Source organism: Zingiber officinale, chromosome 2A, assembly GCF_018446385.1.
Source record: "Zingiber officinale cultivar Zhangliang chromosome 2A, Zo_v1.1, whole genome shotgun sequence".
NCBI lineage: Eukaryota > Viridiplantae > Streptophyta > Magnoliopsida > Zingiberales > Zingiberaceae > Zingiber > Zingiber officinale.
In genome coordinates, this window is record NC_055988.1 from 35262601 (window position 1) to 35285577 (window position 22977).

The 22977-nt window shown below is 38.3% G+C and overlaps 1 protein-coding gene across 3 annotated transcripts in view; it reads left to right on the top strand.

The window, feature by feature from the left end:
- LOC122041023 (2-hydroxy-6-oxo-6-(2'-aminophenyl)hexa-2,4-dienoic acid hydrolase-like) overlaps positions 1 to 22977 on the top strand; it is a 69325-nt gene that overhangs the window by 10684 nt on the left and 35664 nt on the right. For all 3 annotated transcript variants that reach the window (XM_042600550.1, XM_042600552.1, XM_042600551.1), the window contains exons 2-3: positions 15468 to 15586; positions 16289 to 16371. In XM_042600550.1, coding sequence (XP_042456484.1) covers positions 15468 to 15586; positions 16289 to 16371 — 202 coding nt within the window. The remainder of the gene's footprint in view (positions 1 to 15467; positions 15587 to 16288; positions 16372 to 22977) is intronic.

Genomic DNA, 22977 nt, shown 5'->3' on the forward strand with positions numbered 1-22977 from the left:
AGGTTTCTTCCATGTCCTTGAAGAGATCGGCCGCTCGGGCGGACTTGATAAGAATGTCGTCCACATAAACTTCCAGATTCCGCCCGATCTGCTCCTTGAACACTTTATTCATCAAGCGTTGATAGGTGGCCCCGGCATTCTTCAATCCGAACGGCATCACATTGTAGCAATATGTGCCGTCGGCCGTTACGAAGCTTACTTTTTCTTGATCTTCCCGGGCAAGCGGCACTTGATGATAGCCTTGGTAGGCGTCAAGCATACAAATTAATTCGCAGCCGGCTGTAGAATCCACCAGCTGATCTATCCGGGGCAGGGGATAAAAATCTTTGGGGCATGCTTTGTTTAAGTCCCGAAAGTCGATACAGACTCTCCACTTGCCGCCCGGCTTTTACTACTAGCCAGCTCGGGAACTGCACTTCGCGTATATGGCCGGCCTCCAGAAGTTTCTCTACTTCCGCCCGGATGATTGCATTCTGCTCGGCACTGAAATCCCTTTTCCTCTGCTTCACTGGACGAGCGTCCGGTCGGACATGCAACTCATGCTGCGCTATGCTCGGGGAAATTCCGGGCAACTCATGTGTCGACCAGACGAAGACATCATGATTTCGTTGGAGGCATTGGATCAGCTCCTCCTTCTGCTCCTCCTCCAGATCAGAGGCGATAAAAGTCGTGTTCTCCGATCGGGTCGGATGGATCTGAACTTCCTCCTTTTCATCATAAATTAAAGCAGGAGGTTTCTCGGTTATGGCGTGCACCTCGATCCGGGGCGCTTTCCGAGCGGAACAGGCTTCTGCTCGGATCATCTCTATATAACACCGCTGAGCTGCTAGCTGGTCTCCACGTACTTCTCCTACTCTATCCTCCACGGGGAATTTGATCTTCTGGTGGAAGGTGGAGACAACCGCCCGGAACTCGCTGAGCGTCGGTCGTCCCAAAATGACGTTATATGATGAGGGAGAGTCCACCACCACGAAGTTTGTTATCTCCTCCTCAAGGCTCTTCTCCTAGTGAGATAGCCAGTATTTGTTCGGCCGCCGTTACCCATGAACCCGTGAGCGGCGTTATCATGGGCGGCTCTGCTCGATCAATTTGCTGATCGAACGCCTTCTTGAATATAATGTTGACCGAGCTCCTGTGTCAACAAATATCGATGAATAGTATAATTTGCTATTACCGCTTTGATGAGCGGAGCGTCGTCATGGGGCACTTCTACTCCTTCTAAGTCTCCGGCCGAAAATGATTTCCGGTCCACTTGCCGCTCTTGGCTACAACCGATTGCGTGGATCATGGTGCCGGACGCCGCCTTCTGGCTCGGTTGGAATCTCCTCGGTCGGCCCACCCAATAACGCTGATCTCGCCTTGGGCGATGTTGCTTCTATTCTCCTCTTCGGCGGACGGTCGGGACCGTTCTCTGGACGCCCGTCGATTCTCCTGTCTTGGAGATCGGTGCCGATCGGGCGTGCTGATGACGCCTCTCGGTGCATGTCCGGTCGGCTTCATGGGTCCTTTGTCTTACGTCGATGGGAGGAGACCGCGTTCGGCATTCCAGGAACAGGATTAGCCACGAAGGAAGACTTGACAATCCCTCGTGTTGTGCGTATCCGTCCGGTGGAAGGAGCAGAACATAGGGTCCATCTCTTCTTTGGCTTGGGCAGCGGCAACTACCTCTTGTACGTGCTGGCATGGGGGATCGGATTGCTTGACCCTCGGTCCTCTTGGCGGTTGATGAGCTGGCCAGGTCTCCGCTCGGCAGGAGGAGCCCGTTCGGTTGGTGTTTCTTTCTTCCTGCCTGCGCTTCCTCCACGTTGATATATTCATTGGCCTTGCATATGATCATAATCTTGGGCGGCTTTGGATGAGCGACAAGAAGTCCCCGTCCACAAGGCCTTGCGTGAAGGCATTCATCATCGTCTCCGATGTGGCCGTTGGAATATCCATCGCCACTTGGTTGAATCACTGTAGCTCAAGCGATTCTCTCGGCTCTTGCTTGATGGCGAACAAGTTGACACTTGTCTTCTACTGCTGGCGAAGTGGTGGAGGAAGGCTGTTGGAAGTCCTTGAAGCTAGTGATGGATCCGTCCGTGACCTCCGAAACCACCGCTGAGCCGATCCAGAGAGTTGTAAGAAAGACCTGAGACTTTACTCCATCTGTATATTGATGGAGCGTATGTTATCGAATTTACCGGATGATCATCCGGTCTGTTGTTCCATTGTACTCGCCGATCGCGGGCGCGTAATGTTTAGGCGGAGGGTCTCGTAGAATAGCCTCAAAAATTGGCGATTGATCCGCTCGGGAGATGAGTCCGCTCGGGGTTTTCCTTTTTGGCGTCTCGCCTAGGCATTTCGTCGGAAGAAGATCCTCTATCTCTCCGAGCTGGTTCGGCTTCAGGAGTGCGGAATAAGGCCCGATGGAATGCAACGGTGGCTTGAGGTGCGTCCGCTCGGCCACCCGACGCAGATGTTGCTTGTTGCTCCGGCCGCTCGGCTGATGCTTTTGTTTTAACTCCACAAGTCGGCCCTCATCTCGACCGGAGCGTCGAGTTCTTCTCGTGAGCGTAACCGTCTTCTCGTTCTCTAAAAACCATTTTTCGTCCCCTTCGGGGCGGTGGTCTATAGTGTTATTAATATCAAGTTGGGGGAGCACATTGTAGCATTGTGCCAATTCATCCATTAACTTCTCAGTAACAGATACAAACTCATCACGAACGTCGGCGACGGCCCTCCGACGCTCAAGTCAGGCGAGGAATGGATGAAGAAGGTGGCTGCAGAATGAAGACTCGCGTACCTCCGGTGAAGAAATGGAGACCTTATATAGACCTCTCCAAGAAGCCTGGGCGCGCCAATCGAAGCAATCTCCTGCTTTCGACCATACCCAGGTATGGGTCTGTCAGAAGGGCATTCATGAGGCCATACCGATACTGTATCAACCTCTCTATGATGTGACGGCAAAATCTTCTATCGTGAAATCCTGTGTACGGCATAATCATTAGACATGCCTCTGCTGACATCCCATATCTTGAGCCGAACGAATAGGCCGCTCGGCTAACCTTTGTATCCTCGCCCTTATCCTGGCCGAACGGACCACCCGCTCGGCCCCTCGGTTCCAGCCGGGCAGACGCCCCGCTCGGCCATCCAATCCTCCTGCCTTGGCGTCGGAAACCCAAGCCTGGCTGGGTTATCTTTGGTTCCGCTCGGACCTACTCAGCTGCTCGGCGCGGCCATTAACCGCTTAGTCAGCCCTCCATCTGTCCTCAAGCTGAGACCCTTCAGGAAGTGGATCCCCCATTCTTACCGCCGGATCAACAGAGTCGGACCATTCTCCAGCGCAAAAGAGCTATGAGAGAAGCTGATTGAACTCCACGAGGGTACCTATGACACCAAGGTAAGAAAAAGAGATCTGTTACTTAATAAATTATATAATCTAAAAATGCAGGAAGGAGAGACAGCAAGTCAACTCCACGCACGGATTCAAGATATTCTCAACTCCCTCCACGCGATCAGGCAAAAGGTCGAGAACAGAGACATCATAAGGTACACTCTCAACGCATTTCCGAGGAGTACATTGTGGGCATCAATGGTAGATGCTTACAAAGTCTCCAAGGATTTATCTTCCATTAGACTAGACGAGTTGTTTTCTGAATTCCAACTTCATGAGCAGATTAATGCGCAACCAATCGAGAAAGGTGTAGCTTTGCTTGCAGGTACCAGTAGAACTCGCGAACCGAGATCACGACGAAGAACAGAACCAGAATCTGAAGAAGAACCCGACTCAGACGATGAAGACGACGAACTAACAACAGAACTTGTGAACCTTGTGAAGAAGCTCTATAAGAAGAAGAAGGACTTCAACAAGAGAGTCCTAAAGAAGGCAGTACAATCCAAGGAGGTTCAACCTAGTTCAAAAGTTAAGTTTGAGGTGATCTTCTACGGGTGCAACCAGAAGGGGCACATCAAGGCCAACTGCCCAAATCAAAGGAAGCGAAGAAGCAGAAAAAGAAAAGGTGCTGAAAGCAACTTTTGAGGAATCTTCAGAAGAAGACACCGACGACGAGCTCAACTAGACGAGCCTCCTCGCGCTGATGGCTCGGGATCAAATCAACGTGTCCGAGAGCGAGAGCGAATCAGAAGCTGAATCGGAAAGAAGCCATGGATCCGTATCCGTTTCCGTTTCCGAAGGGCCCGATCCCTCTGTAAGTATTCCTTGATTAAATAATTTAGTGAATTATTTATTACACAAATTAGCAAAATCAAACATTAGGGTCAAATCACTTCTAAAGGAAATAACGATCCTTAAAGAAGTGACTAACTCCAAAACCTTGCCTGAACCAGTTCAGACTGAAAATTCAACTCAAGTCCAAAAGCTTGAGGAAGAAAATTATAGTATGAAAACTCAGGTCAAGGATTTGGAGAAGACCCTAGAACGATTTTCTTTGGGATCCAATAACCTTGACCTAATTCTTGGGACTCAAAGAGCTGTTTACAATAGAACTGGACTAGGTTTTAAATCCAAAAGGAAATATCGATCTTATCTATCCTTAGTCAACAAACCAAATAGTAAACTAGTCCAAGCATGGCTACCCAAGTCCAACTTGGTCAATCAAGTTGGGCTTGGTCAATATTGGGTCCCCAAGGATCAAGTACATTACCTTGATAAAACTTATCGAGGCTATGGTCCAGGGGGAGCAAAAAGAAAAATTATTTTAATTATTAAATAATTAAATAAAAACTATCTTAACAAATAAATTTAAAGGCATATAATTCAAAATTAAAACTTTAAAAATAAGTTAAAAGGAAAATAAATAATGGAGGCTCCAGAATTGCTGACATCTCCAAAAGGAATCTACCCGACAGGGTAACCAAACGCAACCTACCCGGCAGGGTAATTATGGTTAGAATAAAAAAGGACTAAGTTTAACTTGACCCACGGTACTGGTGAAGTATTGGATGATAGTACGTTAGGAAAGCTTAGTCTATGCATGTCTAGGAAGATATGGCTTCGACCTGGTGCATTTGGCTAAGTGGAACTGACTGAAGCTACCCTTTATGGATCCTAACTAGTTAGACCAAGGTTTTGTACTAAGTTCAGTGGATAGGACTATTTGAAAAACCTCGAAGGTATGGTTACTTTAATGATATCCAAGTGACTCACCATAACCCAGAAGTTTATCCAAAGAATGTTTATTTGTTGAGCCCAAAGCTAAACCTGAATCTAACACAAAATTAAACCAAATTCTATAATAAAACCAATTCATCTCACAAAATTATAGGATCCTCTAATTGAAAAAATCTAGATCGGGTGAGATGACTAAGATCAAAATTAAAATAAAATTAAAATTAAAATTAAAATTAAATTAAAATTAAAATTAAAATTAAATTAAAATTAAAATTAAATTAAATAAAATTTAATTAACTTAAATATTTTTCAAATTTAATTAACTTAAATATTTTTCAAATTCAAATTAACTTAATATTTTTTAAATTCAATTAACTTAAATATTTTTTCAAATTTAATTAACTTAATATTTTTCAAATTCAATTAACTTAATTTTTTTTTCAAATTTAATTAACTTAATATTTTTAACTTAAATATTTTTCAAATCTAATTAACTTAAATATTTTTCAAATTTAATTAACTTAAATATTTTTCAAATTAATTAACTTAATATTTTTAACTTAAATATTTTTCAAATTTAATTAACTTAAATATTTTTCAAATTTAATTAACTTAATATTTTTCAAAATTTAATTAACTTAATATTTTTAAAAATTAATTAACTTAATATTTTAACCATCTCATAATCACTCATAGGAATAAATGATCACTAAAACCTAGATTGGGTGAGATGGAAAATTAAGGAGCTTATCTCAATCAAATTATTTTTTGATCCATTAAAAAAATCCAATTCAGATACCTTATGTGTAGGAATTGGATCAATGGATGTTGGATAGTGGATGCTCCAGACATATGACTGGAGATAGGATGAAGTTCACTAAGCTCAAATACAAGAACCTAGGATCAGTTGCATTCGGCAATAATGGTAAACTTAAGGTAATCGGAAAAGTTAATATCGAACTTAATTCTGATTTCATTATTCGAAACATTTTATTAGTTGAAAATTTTAACTTTAATTTATTGAGTATAAGTCAATTGTGTGATAGTGACTTCTTAGTTATTTTTAATAACTCTGGGTGTTTAGTTAAAAATATTGATAACCCTGAAGTCATACTTAAGGGACATAGGAAAAATAACATCTACACAATTGACCTGCCCATATCCTCAATAAAGTGTCTCTTGACACAACAAGAGGAAACCAACCTGTGGCACAGAAGACTGGGACACACCCATGTCAAATTTATTTCAAAAATAAGTCAAAATGACTTAGTTAGAGGGCTACCCAAATTAAAGAACCTTGAAAATATAATTTGCCAGGCTTGCCAACAAGGTAAGCAAACCAAATCAACTCACAAGTCAACCAACCAAGATAGAACTGACTTCTTACTTGAGCTCCTACATTTAGACCTATTTGACTCACATGGAGCCAAGTCACTAAGCAAGAATCAGTACTTCTTAGTAATAATTGACGATTACTCTAGGTACACTTGGGTAAAATTTTTAAAAATAAAAGATGAAACCTTTGAAGCTTTTAATAACTTTTGTAAGTTAATAGAAAATGAAAAAGATACCAAAATTAAAAGAATAAGGAGTGATCATGGGGGTGAATTTGAAAATCATAGGTTTACCCAATTTTACAATATTAATGGATACAAACATGAATTTTCATGTCCTAGAACCCCCCAACAGAACGGTCTAGTGGAACTGAAAAATAGAACACTACAAGAAGCAGCTAGAACCATGTTAAACGAGTATGACTTAAATCATCAATTCTGGGCTGAAACAATAAATACAGTAAACTACATTCAAAGTAGAATTTTAATTAACAAATTACACAATAAAACCCCGTATGAAATATACTATAAAAAAATTCTTAACTTAAACTATCTAAAAGTATTTGGATGTAAAGTTTATATTTTAAACACCAAAGATTACTTAGGAAAATTTACACCCAAATCAGTCCAAGGAATATTCTTAGGGTACTCCACAACCAGTAGGGCTTATAGAGTCTATAACCAAAATACCCTAAAAGTTGAAGAAACAACTAATGTAATCTTTGATGAAGAAAATAACCTACCTAATATAAATGAAAATGTTGACATTAACCCAAGAATTATAGAAGATGAAGAAATTCAACCTAACACTAGACCAGAGGAACCAACTACTGACTCAAGTATAAGACCAACCAGAATAAGTACTTCTCACCTACCTGACCAAATTTTGGGTAACCCAAACCTAGGAGTTAGAACCAGAGCTTCTTATAGAAACCTGAGTCAGATTGCATTTATTTCTAAAATTGAGCCTAAGACTATAGAAGAAGCTCTACTTGACCCAGACTGGATCATTGCTATGCAGGAAGAGTTAGCCCAATTTGATAGAAACAAAGTCTGGGAACTTGTACCTAAATCCTTAGATAAGTCCATAATTGACACCAAATGGGTATTTAGGAACAAATTGGATGATCAGGGTAATATAGTAAGAAATAAGGCCAGAATAGTAGTCAAAGGGTTTAGCCAGGTTGAAGGTTTAGACTATGACGAAACCTATGCATCAGTAGCTAGACTTGAATCCATTAGGATGTTGTTGGCCTATGCAGCACATAAAGGATTTAGGTTATACCAAATGGATGTCAAATCAGCCTTCTTAAATAAGTTCATTAAGGAAGAGGTATATGTCAACCAACCCCCCAGATTTGAGGACGTAGACAACCCAAACCATGTATTTAGACTGAAAAAGACCTTATATGGACTAAAACAAGCACCTAGGGCATGGTATGAACGATTATCTAATTACCTAATATCTAAGGGCTTTAACCAAGGACAAATAGATCAGACCTTATTTGTCAAAACCTTAGAGAAAGACATCTTTATAGCCCAAATCTATGTTGATGATATAATTTTTGGCTCAACCAACACTAAACTTTTAAAATAATTTGTTAAATTAATGGAAAATGAATTTGAAATGAGTTTAGTAGGGGAACTCAATTTTTTCTTAGGTTTACAAATTAAACAAACTAAAGATGGAATTTATATTTATCAAATTAAATATGCTAAGAAACTAATTAAAAAATTTGGCATGAAAAATTCAAAAATTATAAATACACCAATGGCAACTAATATCAACATTGATTCTGACCCTGAAGGAAAACCAGTAGATCCAAAACACTATAGAAGTGTAATAGGTAGCTTACTCTACCTAACTGCAAGTCGACCCGATATACTATTTGTAGTAGGTATGTGCACAAGATACCAATCCTGTGCAAAAGAGTTACATCTAACATATGCTAAAAGAATACTTAGGTACATTACGGGCACCCTAAATGTAGGACTCTGGTACCCTAGAACTTGCACCTTTGACCTTTTTGGCTATTCTGATTCAGACTATACCGGGTGCAAACTAGATAGAAAAAGTTCAAGTGGTAGCTGCCAAATTCTAGGTCAGTGCCTAGTAAGTTGGTCAAGCAGAAAGCAATACTGCATTGCTTTATCCACTACTGAAGCTGAATACATAGCCCTAGGAGAATGTGCTTCTCAACTTTTGTGGATGATGCATACACTAAAAGACTATCAACTAGAATATAAAATACAAAAATTTTAATTGATAATATAAGTTCAATTAATCTAACCAAAAATCCAATTCACCACTCTAGGACCAAACACATAGAGGTAAAACACCATTTTGTAAGGGATCATGTAGCGAAGGGTGAAATTGTACTCAACCATGTTGAGTCCAAATCAAACCTAGCTGACAATTTTACAAAACTCTTATCTAAACTTGAGTTCAGTACACTTAGAAGGCAAATAATAATGTGTTGGGTAGAATAGATTTTTGATTTTTCAAACTCGTCTCTTACCTCTACTTTTAAAATTTTACTTGTTGTTCTAAATTAACTCAGTTTAAAAATGTCTTTAAAATTCTAGGAAAAACAATGTTTTCAAAATCCCAATCTTATTAGTTTTTTCAAAATTTGGACTTAGCCTAGGATCTTCCCCTTAGATATCATGCTCCCCTAGATTTTAGTCAGAGCATCTCACAAACACACTAAGTATAACTTGTTTGTGTTTGAAAGAAACTTAGAACAACGTGAGATGCATAGGGTACATCCTGGACTCCAGAATGCTTATTTCTGTGTATCATAGTGAGTCTGGACATTAAAAACTAATTTTACATTAATCAAGTTAAGTGATCCAACCTTAGTAAAATCTAACTGGATTACTAACTTAACTTGACTAACCAAGTGAAAATTGTTGCCCTCTAAGTATTCAGCCAGTATCTAAAGGTTAGACAGTTGGTTAAAGATATTAAAATTTCAAGTTGACTCATGCTTGCACCTTAGGGCTCTGATACCTCCCTAAAGGAAATTGGATTAGGTTCTTAAATTAACTCATGCTTGGACATTAGATTCTTAAATTACTCCTCCTACTTTGCCTTTAATTTAAAATTCTTTATTCGTCTAAATATTTTATGACTTATTTAGCCATCTTTAAAATTAACTAGGTAAAATCAAAAGATATTTTATTTTTTCAAAAAAATTCCTTGCAAAATGTTCTATTCAAACATTTTACAAAAAGTCTCAAGGTCACCTATTTTTTTTCGAAAAGCTTTTCGAAATCAATGTCTTTTAAAAGGCTTTAACAATTTAACAAAATATTTTTTCAACAAAGCTTTTTTTTCATTACAAAACTTAAGCTTACTATTTTCAAAACTTGCCTCTCGAAAATCATTTGTTTCAATTTTTCAAAATTTACCCTCAATTTGCACAAATTTTTGCTAAGTAAAAGGAGTTGTTCAAAACTAAAGAAATGTCAATTTAGCTATCTTTCGGTTCAAAACTAAAGAAATATTTTTACAACTTCGTGTGTAAAATTTCACTTACAAGTTGTTTTAAAATGTTGTCTTAAAAGTATAACCTTCTTTGTTAAAAATGTAATTTATTGGTTTTAAAACTTAATCCTTTCATCTTGTCTTTTCCCTACAAAAGTTTTTTTTTGATATATGGCAAAGGGGGAGAGTAGGATAAATTCAAATTAAGGATAAGAAAAAGGAGAGCTCTTATTAAGGGGGAACCTTAAACATTTAGCTTGCTTACGTTCTTACTTGAACTTTTTACTTAAAAAGTTTGCTTATGTTTATTGATACATTAATTTACTTAGGTCTGTTTTACTTAACTTTTGAATTTAAGTTGCCATAATCAAAAAGGGGGAGATTGTTGGTGCGGGAAGCATCCCACGATCGAACCAGTGTTTTGATAATGACAAAGGATTCAAAGTTAAGGTTATGTTGTGATCTAACGGTTTGAATAAGCTTGCAGGAAAGTCCTAAGTGTACTTAGGCAAAAGTCCTATCTGCGGTTAGATAGGTGGAAAAACCTAGGGGGTGGTAACCCTAGGTCATAGGGGGTGGTAACCCTATGCGGAAAGTCTTGGTGAGTCGAGGTCTTCAGGCAAAAATCCTAGGGGGTGGTAACTCTAGGTGGAAAGTCCTGGTGTCGCGAACCAGGTGAAAGACTGGACTGGTCGGGGAGCGGGCGTCCAGCAGAAAGTTCGGAAGCATCGAGCACTGAGCAAAAGTCCAGTTGATCTGGAGGATCACACTGGCAACAGGTAACTCTCCAGAGAGGAGTAGGTGAGGACGCGTTCCCCGCAGAGGGAACAGTAGGCGTCGAGTCAAACTAGGACTTCCAGTTGGGAATCTGAAGTCAGACCCGGACAGTCTAGAGACTGTCAAACACCTTTCTTATCATATTTATGTGTGCTAACCTTGTCTTGCAGGGTAAATGTGTATTGTGTGGACTAACACATTGTGCAGGGACAAAAGAACACACTTCACCTCGGATGAACAGTGTCCGAGGCGCCTCCATGGAGCTTGGAGGCGCCTCGGGTGCAAGCAGAAGCTAGCTGTCCAGAGGAGCTGGAGGCGCCTTGGACTGTGGCTTGGAGGCGCCTTGGAGTGACGTTGAAGGTGCCTTCAGGTGGATAACGAGCAGCGGTCAAGGCCTGATCGACAGCGGCTGAGTCGGGATAAAACCTTGGGTTGGAGGCGCCTTGAAGTCCCTTTAATTTATAAGGGGGTTTCAACCAGCAGTCAAAAATATCTTCTCCCAAGCGATCTTTCTTCTACAAGCTGCTAACAAGACGATCCCGAAGTGCTACAACGAGATCCCGACGACCCGTAGCTTCGAAATTGCTCATTCTTGTTGTCGGTATACTCTTTCAGTTTAATAGATTGTAATAATTCTGTAACCGTTATTCGAGCTTATAGGTGTTGCCCACAGAAAGCGATCAACGATCACGGACCTTGGAGTAGGAGTCGCCACAGGCTCCGAACCAAGTAAATAGCCCGTGTTTGCGTGTGTTGTGTTTTCTTTTATTTTCCGCTGCGCATTTACTCGACACGGTTTAAATCGAACGAAATAACCACGAGCGCTATTCACCCCCTCTAGCGCTTCTCGATCCAACAGAGGTTTTTATCGATTCTTCTTTATTATATTTTAAAGTGTGGGGAAGGAGTGCATATGCTTAAGGTTCATGGAGTTTTCCATTTGATCTTTGAGGCAGTGTTAAAAAAAAGAGAAATAAAAACATGGGGAATTTATTACAAGGATTAGAGGTCATAACAAATTGATATTGTGATGGAGTAGGAGTGAAGGTTTGAGTTTAAGTTTTGTAAGTTGGTCCTAGAGAATGTATTGTGGATATGCTTAGAGAATTTTCAAGAACAGAAGATGGACAATTCTGAAAAATAGAATTGGAATTGTGCAGAAATCTTATTGTTGTTGTGGGGTTTGCAGTTCCTATCTCAAAGGTTGTTGAAAGCAAGTAAGTTGTTTCACAATTCTCTGGGATTGAATCACCAAATTGTCTAAAACATAGGCAACAACCATCTCAACATATTATTTCAGCTCATGTGGTAGAACAACAACACAAAGTCATTGTATCATGTTTAAACGGTTTTGTGCCAAGCCTTCATAAAATAGTCCTATACAGTAGCTAATCCAAATTGAGCTCCTATCTTGCAATATCATTTTCTATTCTATCATTCCAATGAACTCACTCTTTATTGTCTTAAAGGCATTTGGATTCATCTAAGGAATTCTGCTGGGATTTATTTCAGAAATGATACTTCAGAAAAGTGAATGGAGGGAGTTGCTGTTTGTGTTAATATACTATATTTTGGCTCTTTACCTATGTGAAGTAAATGTAACCCTCAAGAAGCTTAGGGAACAAGTGCCATCTGTCACACCAATTCAAAATAGAACGAGAGTAAAAATTGATGAATCAGTAGTGTATGAATTTCTATTGTATTTTCTGACCACCAACAGCTTGAATTCGATCCCTAATTATTTCAATGCTAAATGACACATGTGTCTGAGCTGAATTCTTCATTGACTTAAGCTAGAATTTCCATGAATTGACAAAAATCTCCATGTTGAGCCTGATATGGAATCATATTAGGTTCAACGTGGACTCGATATGGAATGATATCAAACCCATGTTAGGCCTGATATGATTCCATATCAGGCCCAACGTGGAGGTTTTTAGCGATTCTTCTTTATTACATTTTAAAACCTTTAAAAAGTTGAAATAAATAATGATAGCATATTTGAACTCCTTGCAACCTCATAAATCTACAGGAACTGAAATGAGTGCAATCAGAGCTCTCTAGATCTATTAGTGAGTTTCAGTTAAAATCCACTGATAGACCTAAAGATCTCAGATTGCATCCATTTCAGTTCCTATGGATTTCTGGGGTTGCAAAGAGTTCAAATATGCTATCCATTATTTATTTCCGCTTCTCAGAGGTGTTAATATGTAATAAGGAAGAATTGGCAAAAATCTTCATGTTGGACCTAATATCATTCCATATCAAGCCCACGTTGGGTCTAAGATGATTTCATATTAGGCCCATATTAGGCTTGATATGATTCCATATCAGGCCCAATGTGAAGATTTTTATCGATTCTTCTTTATTACATTTTAACACTTCCGAGAAGTCGAAATAAACAATGAATAACATATTTGAACTCCTTGCAGTCCCAGAAATCCACAGGAACTGAAATGGGTGCAATCTGAGATCTTTAGGTGCATCAGTGGTTTTTGACTGAAATCCACTGATGGACCTAGAGAGCTCCGATTACACCCATTTCAATTTCTGTCGATTTCTGAGTATGCTATCCATTGTTTATTTTGACTTCTCTAAATGTATTAAAATGTTATAAAAAATCAACTAGACCTTATAAAATGTTATCCATATGTTACGCATGCATCCAAAAAAGAGAAGAAAGAGAAGAGAGGAGAGGAAAAATAAGAGAAGTTGCATGCATGGTTTCAAATTTCGTTTCGTGCTAGGCGAAATGGACGAAACTTACCATTCCGCCGACGCACCGAAATCGACACCAAACTAGCGACGATTTCGTTGCGTCATGCTTCACGCGCTAGAGGAATCACGCGTGCTAGAAGGAATCACACGCGCTTGTCATCGCGAGACAACATGGGCAGCATCGCCAGATGCTTCCGGTGCTGCCAGAAGTGTTGATGAGCGCCTGAACTGTAGCGGGCACTGGAGGTTCACGACGCGACGTTTCTGGTTGCACTTAAAGCGTTATGGACGCCGGAAGAGTCGCCAGACGCCTCCGGTGTCGCCGGACACCTCCGACTCGGTCAGAGATGTCTGTGGGGCATTGGTGGAATCGTGGGTGGGTAGGCCATCGAACCTAAGTTTTTATTATGCAAAGGGTTCAAAGTTAAGCTGTCTTGTTATCTAACAAGTTGAAGTGTGCAGGAAAGTTCTAGTTTAGGCTAGGCAGATGGAAAGTCCTTCTACGGTTAGGCAAGTGCAAAGTCCTAGCTACGGTTAGACAATGAGTCCTAGTCTGGGGGACTGGGCGAAGTCTTGGCGGGGAGGACTTTGGGCGAAATCCTAGAGTAGAGGACTTTAGGTGAAAATCCTAGGGTCGCGGACACTAACTAGGTGGAAGACTGGATGGGTTGTGGAACAGACGTTTAGCATGAAGTCCTAAAGTCTCAGACGCTGAGCAAAAGTCCAGACGATTTGAAGGATAGATCTGACAAAAGGTAATTTCTCCTGAGAGGAGTAGATAAGGATGCGTTCCCCGTTGAGGGAATAATAGGTATCGGTTTGACCTAGGATTTTCGAAAAATCCAAAAGTCAGAATCGGATAGTCCGGAGACTGTCAAGTAACTTTATCAATCATATTTTATTGCGCTAACTTTGTCTTGCAGTGTATGTTTTGTATTTTGGACTAACATGACTTGCAGGGAGTGAAAAGCACAAAACAAGCTTGGATGAATAGTATTTAAGCCGCCTTCGGGGCGGTTGGAGGCGCCTCGGGTGGCTTGGCCGAAGGCTTGGGCGGAGAGGTGTGTAGGTGCCTTCCATGCGCCTGAAGGCAATTCCATGCGCCTGAAGGCACACTGGATGGAAGACGCCTTCCATGAGATTGAAGGTGCCTTCAAAGGGATAAAGCTCACAGATTACGGAAGTTAACGTCTCCGATGTGAAGGGGATAAGTTGCATTACTGGAGGTGCCTTCAATGAGGTTGAAGGCGCCTTCAGCACTCTATAAAACAAGTCCTCGAGCAGATGCTTGAATAGACTTGATTTCACGACTACTCTCTTGTGTGTTGCTCCAAAGACGATCTGACGAAGCCATAATGCTACTCCGACAACTAAAAGCTCACAATTTCAACACCGTCGTTGTCGGTTTATTGTAATTAAGTTACTGCACTTGTAATTCTGCTATTTGTAAAGATTTTCTGAAATCATAGTGATTGTCCAATGAAAGTGATCAGCGATCGCAAGTCTTGGAGTAGGAGTCGTCACATGCTCCGAACCAAGTAAAAACCAAAGGTGTCAGATTGGCTTTCTGTTTTCCTTCTTTATTTCTTTTCCGCTGCATTTACTCTTTACATGATTGTTTTTAAACGAACATGAAAGCCACGAGTATTATTCACCCCTCCCCCTCTAGCGCGTTTTGATCTTACAGTTGCATGCATAGGAGAGAGGAAAGAGAAGAGAGAGAAAAATGGTAGAGAAAAAAAAAACAACAAAAGAAGTTAGATTGTTAGGAGGGAAAAACGGGAAGTGTACTTGTACCCTTTGATAAATACCACAGTATCATGCGTTTTTTGATAAATTCAGAAACTTAGGTGCGTTGTTTGGTAAATTTAGAAACTTATCGGTTGTTTTTTTAGTTACTTGGAAGCTTGCAGTGTGTTTAGATTTAATACAATTTAATTCTTTAGTTTTACATTCTCTAGAGCTGTACTCTGGTTTCAAAATGTGTGTAATAATAAGCCATGTTCTGAATTTTTGCATATCACCGTTGCCATAGCTGTACCTCAACAAAGATTTGTAATTACAAACAACTATGGTGAGAAGCTTGTTGCCGTGCTACATGAAACTGGATCGAAGAAGCTTGTCATACTGTGCCATGGTTTTGGATGTACAAAGGTGAGATGTTCTGATAGATTTCATGTCTCTTTAGTCGATTTTAGTCTTCTTATATATATAACTTTCCATCAAGTTAATTCAGAAAATCATGTAAGAACTTTGAGTTGCTTTTAGATTCCATATCTATTTGTTTAGTGTAGCACTGAGGTAGATTCTATTTTTAGAGTGCATCTAGAAATTGTCCAAAATATTAGGGTCCTTTGTGTTAATCCAAAATTTAAGGGTCTTTTGTGGTGCTCCATTTGGGCCAAGTTATTTTTGACTGTTCTGGGAAACTTTCCTAGTTAATATAACTCTACGCTCAATACTATTCAGGATAGTTTCATTTAGTAATGATTTAATTTTCGCTGAAGCTGATAGCATGGGTGTAGGTGAACCAAAGTAGTGAACTCAAATTAATTTCTAGCCTGGAAATGCAGATAGGTATATTTTTAAATGATGGCATGTGCTTGATCTGAAAGCTAATTTCAGCTTAGGTTTATGTTCTTATCTGTCTAACTTTTTTATTTTATCAAGTAGTGTGATAAAACATCATGGTTGTTTATTATTCTTTAGCTTTTCTGGTTATTAAAAATGTCTGTATTGATCAGAGACCATACACTTTTCATATGTTTCCTTAATTGAGACTTCACTAAGCTTGTGAGTCATTTGAGATTAATTTGCCGATATGTTTCATCTGACTTTTGGAAATGCATTTTCCAGGATCATGAAATAATACTTAACCTTAGTGATGCAATAACAAGTAAAGATATCAGTGTGGTTCGCTTTGATTTTTCAGGAAATGGGTATGTTTTGTATTATCCCTCTGAATTTTATCATATCATATATCAAAAATATTTTTGTTCAAGAAAAGATATTGCATATGTGGTATCTTAATGACTTCAGTTAGCCATTTATAGTTTGTAAAGAGGATCAAGTTGCATAATTTCTTTGTGGAAGCATGTAGATGTTCCAGGTGAATCTATGGATAGTAGTGGAGTGTGGCTAGGATTCAATTATCCATTCCTTCTCAATCTAGAAGCAAATCAAGTTTTAGTAAATATTCTTTCCCTGAGGCATAGTGGGAGATGGACAAGTGAAATTAACATTAACACACCAACAATATTGGAGAGGAAATATTGAAAATATTATTTCATATTAGATTTGCAAAAGGTAAGAAGGAAATCATAGGTAGGTACCATAAAGTGAGACAACCCTCGAAAACCACTTTCTGTTTCTCAAAAACCTTCTTTTGGAGGCAAAGAAATCTTTTGCAATGAATATCAAATAAAGTATAGTAAAAAAATTTGTAAAACTATGGAGTTTATAGGTAAAGACCTTAAGTTCGAAAATAAAAGCAAGACAATAAAAAGTAAATACAATAATTGAAGTGGGAAGAGCAAAAACAATTTGCCACAATAGAATTGTTGGAAGAATGTTATCATTCCAGCTACCCTTGCCTCCCCTTTTATAGCTCTCCAAATGGGTATGGAGAAGCTCCAACAACTGCTCTACATTAATATCAGTGGACTAATTTAAGTAGTTTGTACACTAGAGCTTGATTTACATAAGACCAGCTATTGAAATTAGCCAACTCAAAACCTTTACACTAGACTATAGTCCATGCTAGTGGACTCTAACATGTATTAGTTGACTCTTCCAGATAAGCTCGCACACTTAACTCTTGGGTAATCTTAATGTAATAAAGTGATTCATTCTTATCATTCAACTCATTCAACTTAACTTGTCTCAATTGACTCTAGACTAGTGAGTCAACTCACTCTAGATAGGCTCCCACCATATAATATTTTGAATTCAAAATTAATTCAAACGACTTAGCAGTCAACTAACTTGGCTTTAGTTGACTGCCCAATCAACTCTATCATAAGCAAAAATATTCTATTTGCTTAGAATAGAGGCTTAGTTGACTAGGTAGTTGACTAACCTGTCATCAATTGACTAATTTATGATTTAGTTGACTCAATGTTCCATTAAGAACTTTCTATTCATAAGAAATGCATATCTGGTTGACCGCTTTGTCAACTAATAAGGCATTAGTCTACTCAACTCTAAATGGCTTAGTCAACTAATAAGGCATTAATCAACTCTCTAAATTGAACATTTATGTTTGCAAGCAGTCTATCTTTAATCAATTTTCTAGTTGACTAACCGTGTCAATCGTATATGACCATTCGTAGTCGACTGAATTATGAACTTTGACGTTAAAACACTTGTTCCTTGGTCAAGCCTTCACTTACATAAAAGATCTACCTAACTCCCAAAATATAAGTCTCTCTTAGCCTCATGTTGAAGAGATCTTATCTCCAGTCTCTCATAACTCATATGCCAAGAAATCTTACCTCTGAGACTTCTTGTGCGTAGATATCCAGTTGTTCTAAACCTATCAAGACTTTTTATCTACAAGTATTCGGTCGTCCTTTACTTGCTAAGACTTCTTCTATATATATATCTTGTTGTCCTCGACCTATGAGGACTTGTCGTTTCCATGTATCTAATTGTCCTCAATCTACTGGGACTTTACATCTGGTATAAGGCCTCTACGCAAGGCCCGCCTTGACTTTTCGGGGTCCTTGGGCGAAAAGAGAAAAGGGAAGAAAAAAAAATTATACTAACGTACAATTTGAATATAGTTTAATAGAAAAACTTGAAAATTAAAATATTTCATTTAAAATATGATAAACTTCATACAAAATATATTTTTCAAGATTTTTCAAAAAGTACAACACTGTATAAAATATGTTTCCTAAGTTTCATTGAAAAAATCTATATCTTCCAGTATTTTGAGAAACAAAATCATTAATAAGGTTTTCAAAATCAAATTTTTCTAACACCTCATTTTTACTATATAAAATTGTCAAGCCATTTATATTCAAATCATTATCATCATCTCTCAATTCTTCCTGCTCATTCGTTGCATGATTATGATCATCATTTTCTTTCAATTCTTCCCGCTCATTGATTGCATTATCATTTAGTTCTTCTTGATTACTCAATTGCTGCTCATTTGTTGTATGATCATTTATTTCTTCTTGACTTTCTTCTTGTAATTCATCAATTGAAAATGCTTTAAAAAACTTACAAAGAACATCTTTGTGAGTTTTAATAATCTATTTCACTCTTTTTCTTTGGTTTCTTTTTTGTCTCCAAGATTGATATTTATTTGAAAATATGTTTGTACAACAAATTTCAAATGTAAAAATAAAACACACAAAACCAACAACAAAGCTAACAATGAAACAAACACAAGCAGTGAAAATAATAGTTGAAGAACAATAAAGCCTAGTGAAAATAATAGTTGAAGAACAATAAAACCTGGTTTATACTTGAAGCAATCGATATAATATATTCTATGATAATTAAAATTGGGATGATTTATTTTAACTCTTTCAAATATGTAAAAAAAATCATAAAATATTGGCTCCAATACAATATTAAAATTTAATATTGAATATTGACAATAAGAAAAAATATAGATAAGTAGGTAACTTATGTTGTAAGTTTATATATTGATTAATGATGATATTGATGAAACTAAAATTTCAATTGGAGAATAAACTTTTCTGATTTAATTAGAAGAGACTCAAAGGAGAAAAAAGGACGCAATTAGCGTTCAGGATATATATTTTACTCTTTGGACTTTTGCAGACAAATTAATGAAGAAAGAGTTGTACAAAAAATAAAATCTTGGAAAGAGAAAAAATGATCGTTTACCTTCATTCTTTTTTTCTTTCTATTATTTTTTAGATTTTTTTCTTAAATTTTAATAGAAAATATATTTTTTGGACCTTTATTAAAACAATTCAACCATATATATTTGGACCTTTATTAAAATAATCCAATAATTTTTTTTAGTTTTTATTAAAACAATCTAATTATATATAATATATATTATATATGCATGTCAAATTTGGGGCCCCCTAAAAATCGAGGGCCCTTGGCCGTCACCCCCGGTGACGTCTCAGGGCCGACCCTGCCTCTACGTATTCCCCATCTACCAACACATGTTGGAGTTTCTTACCTTGACCCATGTGATCTACAGTCATATATCAAATTTCCTTTTTTGATAAATGTGTGGTTTTAATCTCAACCCACTTTGATTTCATCCATTGCACTTGCACATGTGATGTTAATGTTAAGTAACCTGCATACTTGATGAAACAACCCTAATTTTTTTTTGTACCATATAAAATTCCAATGAAATAAGAAAAATCGGCTGCAATTGATAAACCATACCCTTACATTCAAACCCATTACGAGTACCAAAAAAAAAGAGAAAGGTTTCTAAACCAGTCAAACATCTTAGAAGTTTGAATTCAATACTATTTTATTTTTTCTAAATCATAATCACTGTTTATTTATTCTTATTGCAGAATTGTAAGGTCCTCGCCTCCCCGGGATTACACTAGCCCAGTCTGATCAAGGGTCTGAGTCTCTAATGTCATCAGTTTCTTCACCTACCACAAAACCAAATCTAGTAAACCACAATAGCAAAAATTCCATAAACAATCACATGCATCATTAAATCTACCTTTACTTGAAATTTCTTGTCAAAGAACAAGTAAACAGAAATATAGGCATCTACCATGAAGCGTCACACTTTGAGTATCATCCAACATTTCACGTATCCTTTAAAATCATCATATTATATAGCATTATCCTTTAGCATTTATCATATATGTAACGACCGCCTTTCTGAAACCTTAACTTAGGGCATGGACGTTACTTTTTTTTTTTTTTTATCATATTCATCTTCCTATGGGAAGATTGGGAGGTCTACTCCTTACTTGCTCCTATTGGGAGGTCCACTCCATACTTGTTCTGAGTGATAGGGTGCTATTTTGAGCCAACACAAGTCCTTAATGGAGTCTGGAGCTTTTAGAGTGCCTCGGTCGTGTGGCACACACAACTGGGTAACCTTACCCGAGAAGGGAAAGGACATAGTCGTGTGAGGCACACGACCGTGTAGCCTTACCCAAGGGGAAGAAGGGCATGGCCGTGTGCAGGTCACACGACCGTGTGACATTTCCAGAGACTAAGCATTTCATGGTCGTGTGTGGCATATGGCCGTGCAACCTTTCCAGAGGCTAAGCCTTACATGGCCGTGTGTGGCACACGACCGTGCAACATTTTCAGAAGCTAAGCTTCGCATGGTCGTGTGTAGCACATGACCGTGCAACTAGGGCCGAGAGGGAGAGAGTTGGGGCCGTGTGACTCCACACGACCGTGTTATGGGCCGTGTGGGGGTCACACCTTGCACCCCAAAAGGCTCAATCTCTCCTTTTTACTCATCCTTGGCTACTACACAATCCCCTCACTTGATGGAGAGTTTTTGACATACTAATTACTACCAAACTGACAATTCATCATAAGAAATTCTTAGTGGCATTACTTGCATAGTCAAGAGGTAGGAAAGTACACACTAAAACTCGGTTTAACACATTTCTTTGCACTAACAAGTTCCAGGATCTTCTTCCACGGTTCCGTCACACACACACCACCAAGCACTGCCCCTGTCGCCTTCTCTTTCTCGAGCTTTCCTTTACCTTTATCTGCAGTATAAGGAAATGCAAACTATAAGCCAAATACTTAGTAAGTACCATCTACTCACAAAATAATGCATTAAGAAGAGTACATATTTTTCAAACTGTTTGTGGAAACACAAAACATGCATTTAACAATCAATCATGCTAAAACCCATATCTCGGGAATATGTATATGACATGCATTTTTAAATCAGTTGATCATGCAAAACATCCACTTAAAACCATGCTCGTAACATCAACATGCAAGGGAAAACATAAAACTTGCTATGCTATAGAGATCAAACACTGCACTCTCTAATGCTAGTTCTCAACTCAACTATGTTTTCACTTAACCAAATCAATAAGTTTTGAAAACTTTATATTACATACTAGTGAAAATAATAGTCAACTTGCTTTGGGCCCGGCATTGTACCACTTTGCGCGCATCCTTAATAAAGTCCAAGGTAGCTAGTCCCGAACCTATTAAGGTACTACTAGGCGATCTAGGGGCCTAGGGGCGCTTTGGGAGCTCACCCATGGACCTTGTGTCCAGTACATGCCAATTAAAAGTAAAATACATTCTTTTACTTATTACTTTCTTATAATTGCACTTGTTTATCATTTCGACAAACACCTTATGTGCACTTAATCCCCCACACTTATAGGGAAGCATCTTAGGGCACTTGATTATGCTTCTTAGTCCCAAAAACTTAATGGGAAGCATATCAAAGTACTCATATGCTTTTAATTCCTGAAACTTGGGGGGGGGCATCTCACATATCATAACATGTATCTTCATAACATGTATAAAACATATCATAGCATGTTTTTTCTTTAGCATGCAGAAATTATACTAAAACTACCACAAGGAAGTTTTCACATGCATAATCGTAACAACTCATACTGCAGATGAGCAGTACTTACATTCTTTCGCTAGATCCTACTATTCTAGATGTAGAGAAGACAACCTCCCTTATACGCTTCAATCTCCAAGATAGCTTTCCCCGAGCGAACTTGAAGCCCTAGGGTTCTTGGCCGAACTTGCAAGGAGGGAGAGGAAGAATTTGGCTAGAGAGGAAAAGAGGGGGATGAAATCTAGGTTTTGATCTCATCCATCCCCTTTTATACTAAGTGGAAGTTGAAGCATCTCTTTACCCAAAAATCTACTTATAATCAATTATTTCCTATTGCCAATGTGATGCTTTACCACCACCCTAATGACAACTTCAACTAATCTTAAATAACAGGTCTTGGGTTCAATCCTGTCCAAGGCCATTTTTAAATCTATTATTTGTATTTCTTTTCTCTTCTTCTATTTCTTTTTACTCTTTTGCAATAGAGAAAATTTAAGGGTGTTACAATATATCATTCTTGGGTGGTGGTATATCATATATCCTTTATCCTTTATTCGATTGATCAATCTGTATAACTATAGCATCAAGTGGTGGAGCGTCAGCAACTCTCGTCACTAGGCTATGGCCAAATATAGAAATTTGGTATTGGGGTCCCTCTGGGGTCTTGTCCCATAAACGGGGTCCCTCTGGGACCTTGACCCTCGCAAATTTTCCATTAATCCTCATCAATATTATCTTTTTTTTTTTCATCCTTTCCATTAAGATAAACATACATCATAACTTTAGCATATCTTATTAAACTACATAAAGCCTAATAAACATTTATATCATTAAACTTTATAAAGCTCAATAAACATGCACATTATTACTCTACAAAAAGTCCAATAACATACATATTATTAATCTACATAAAGCTCAATAAACATTTATACCATTAAACTACATGAAACTAAACAAACATTTAAAATACTCTTTTTTTTTTAAATTTTATTTTGTGTTGTGATTACCCATGGCG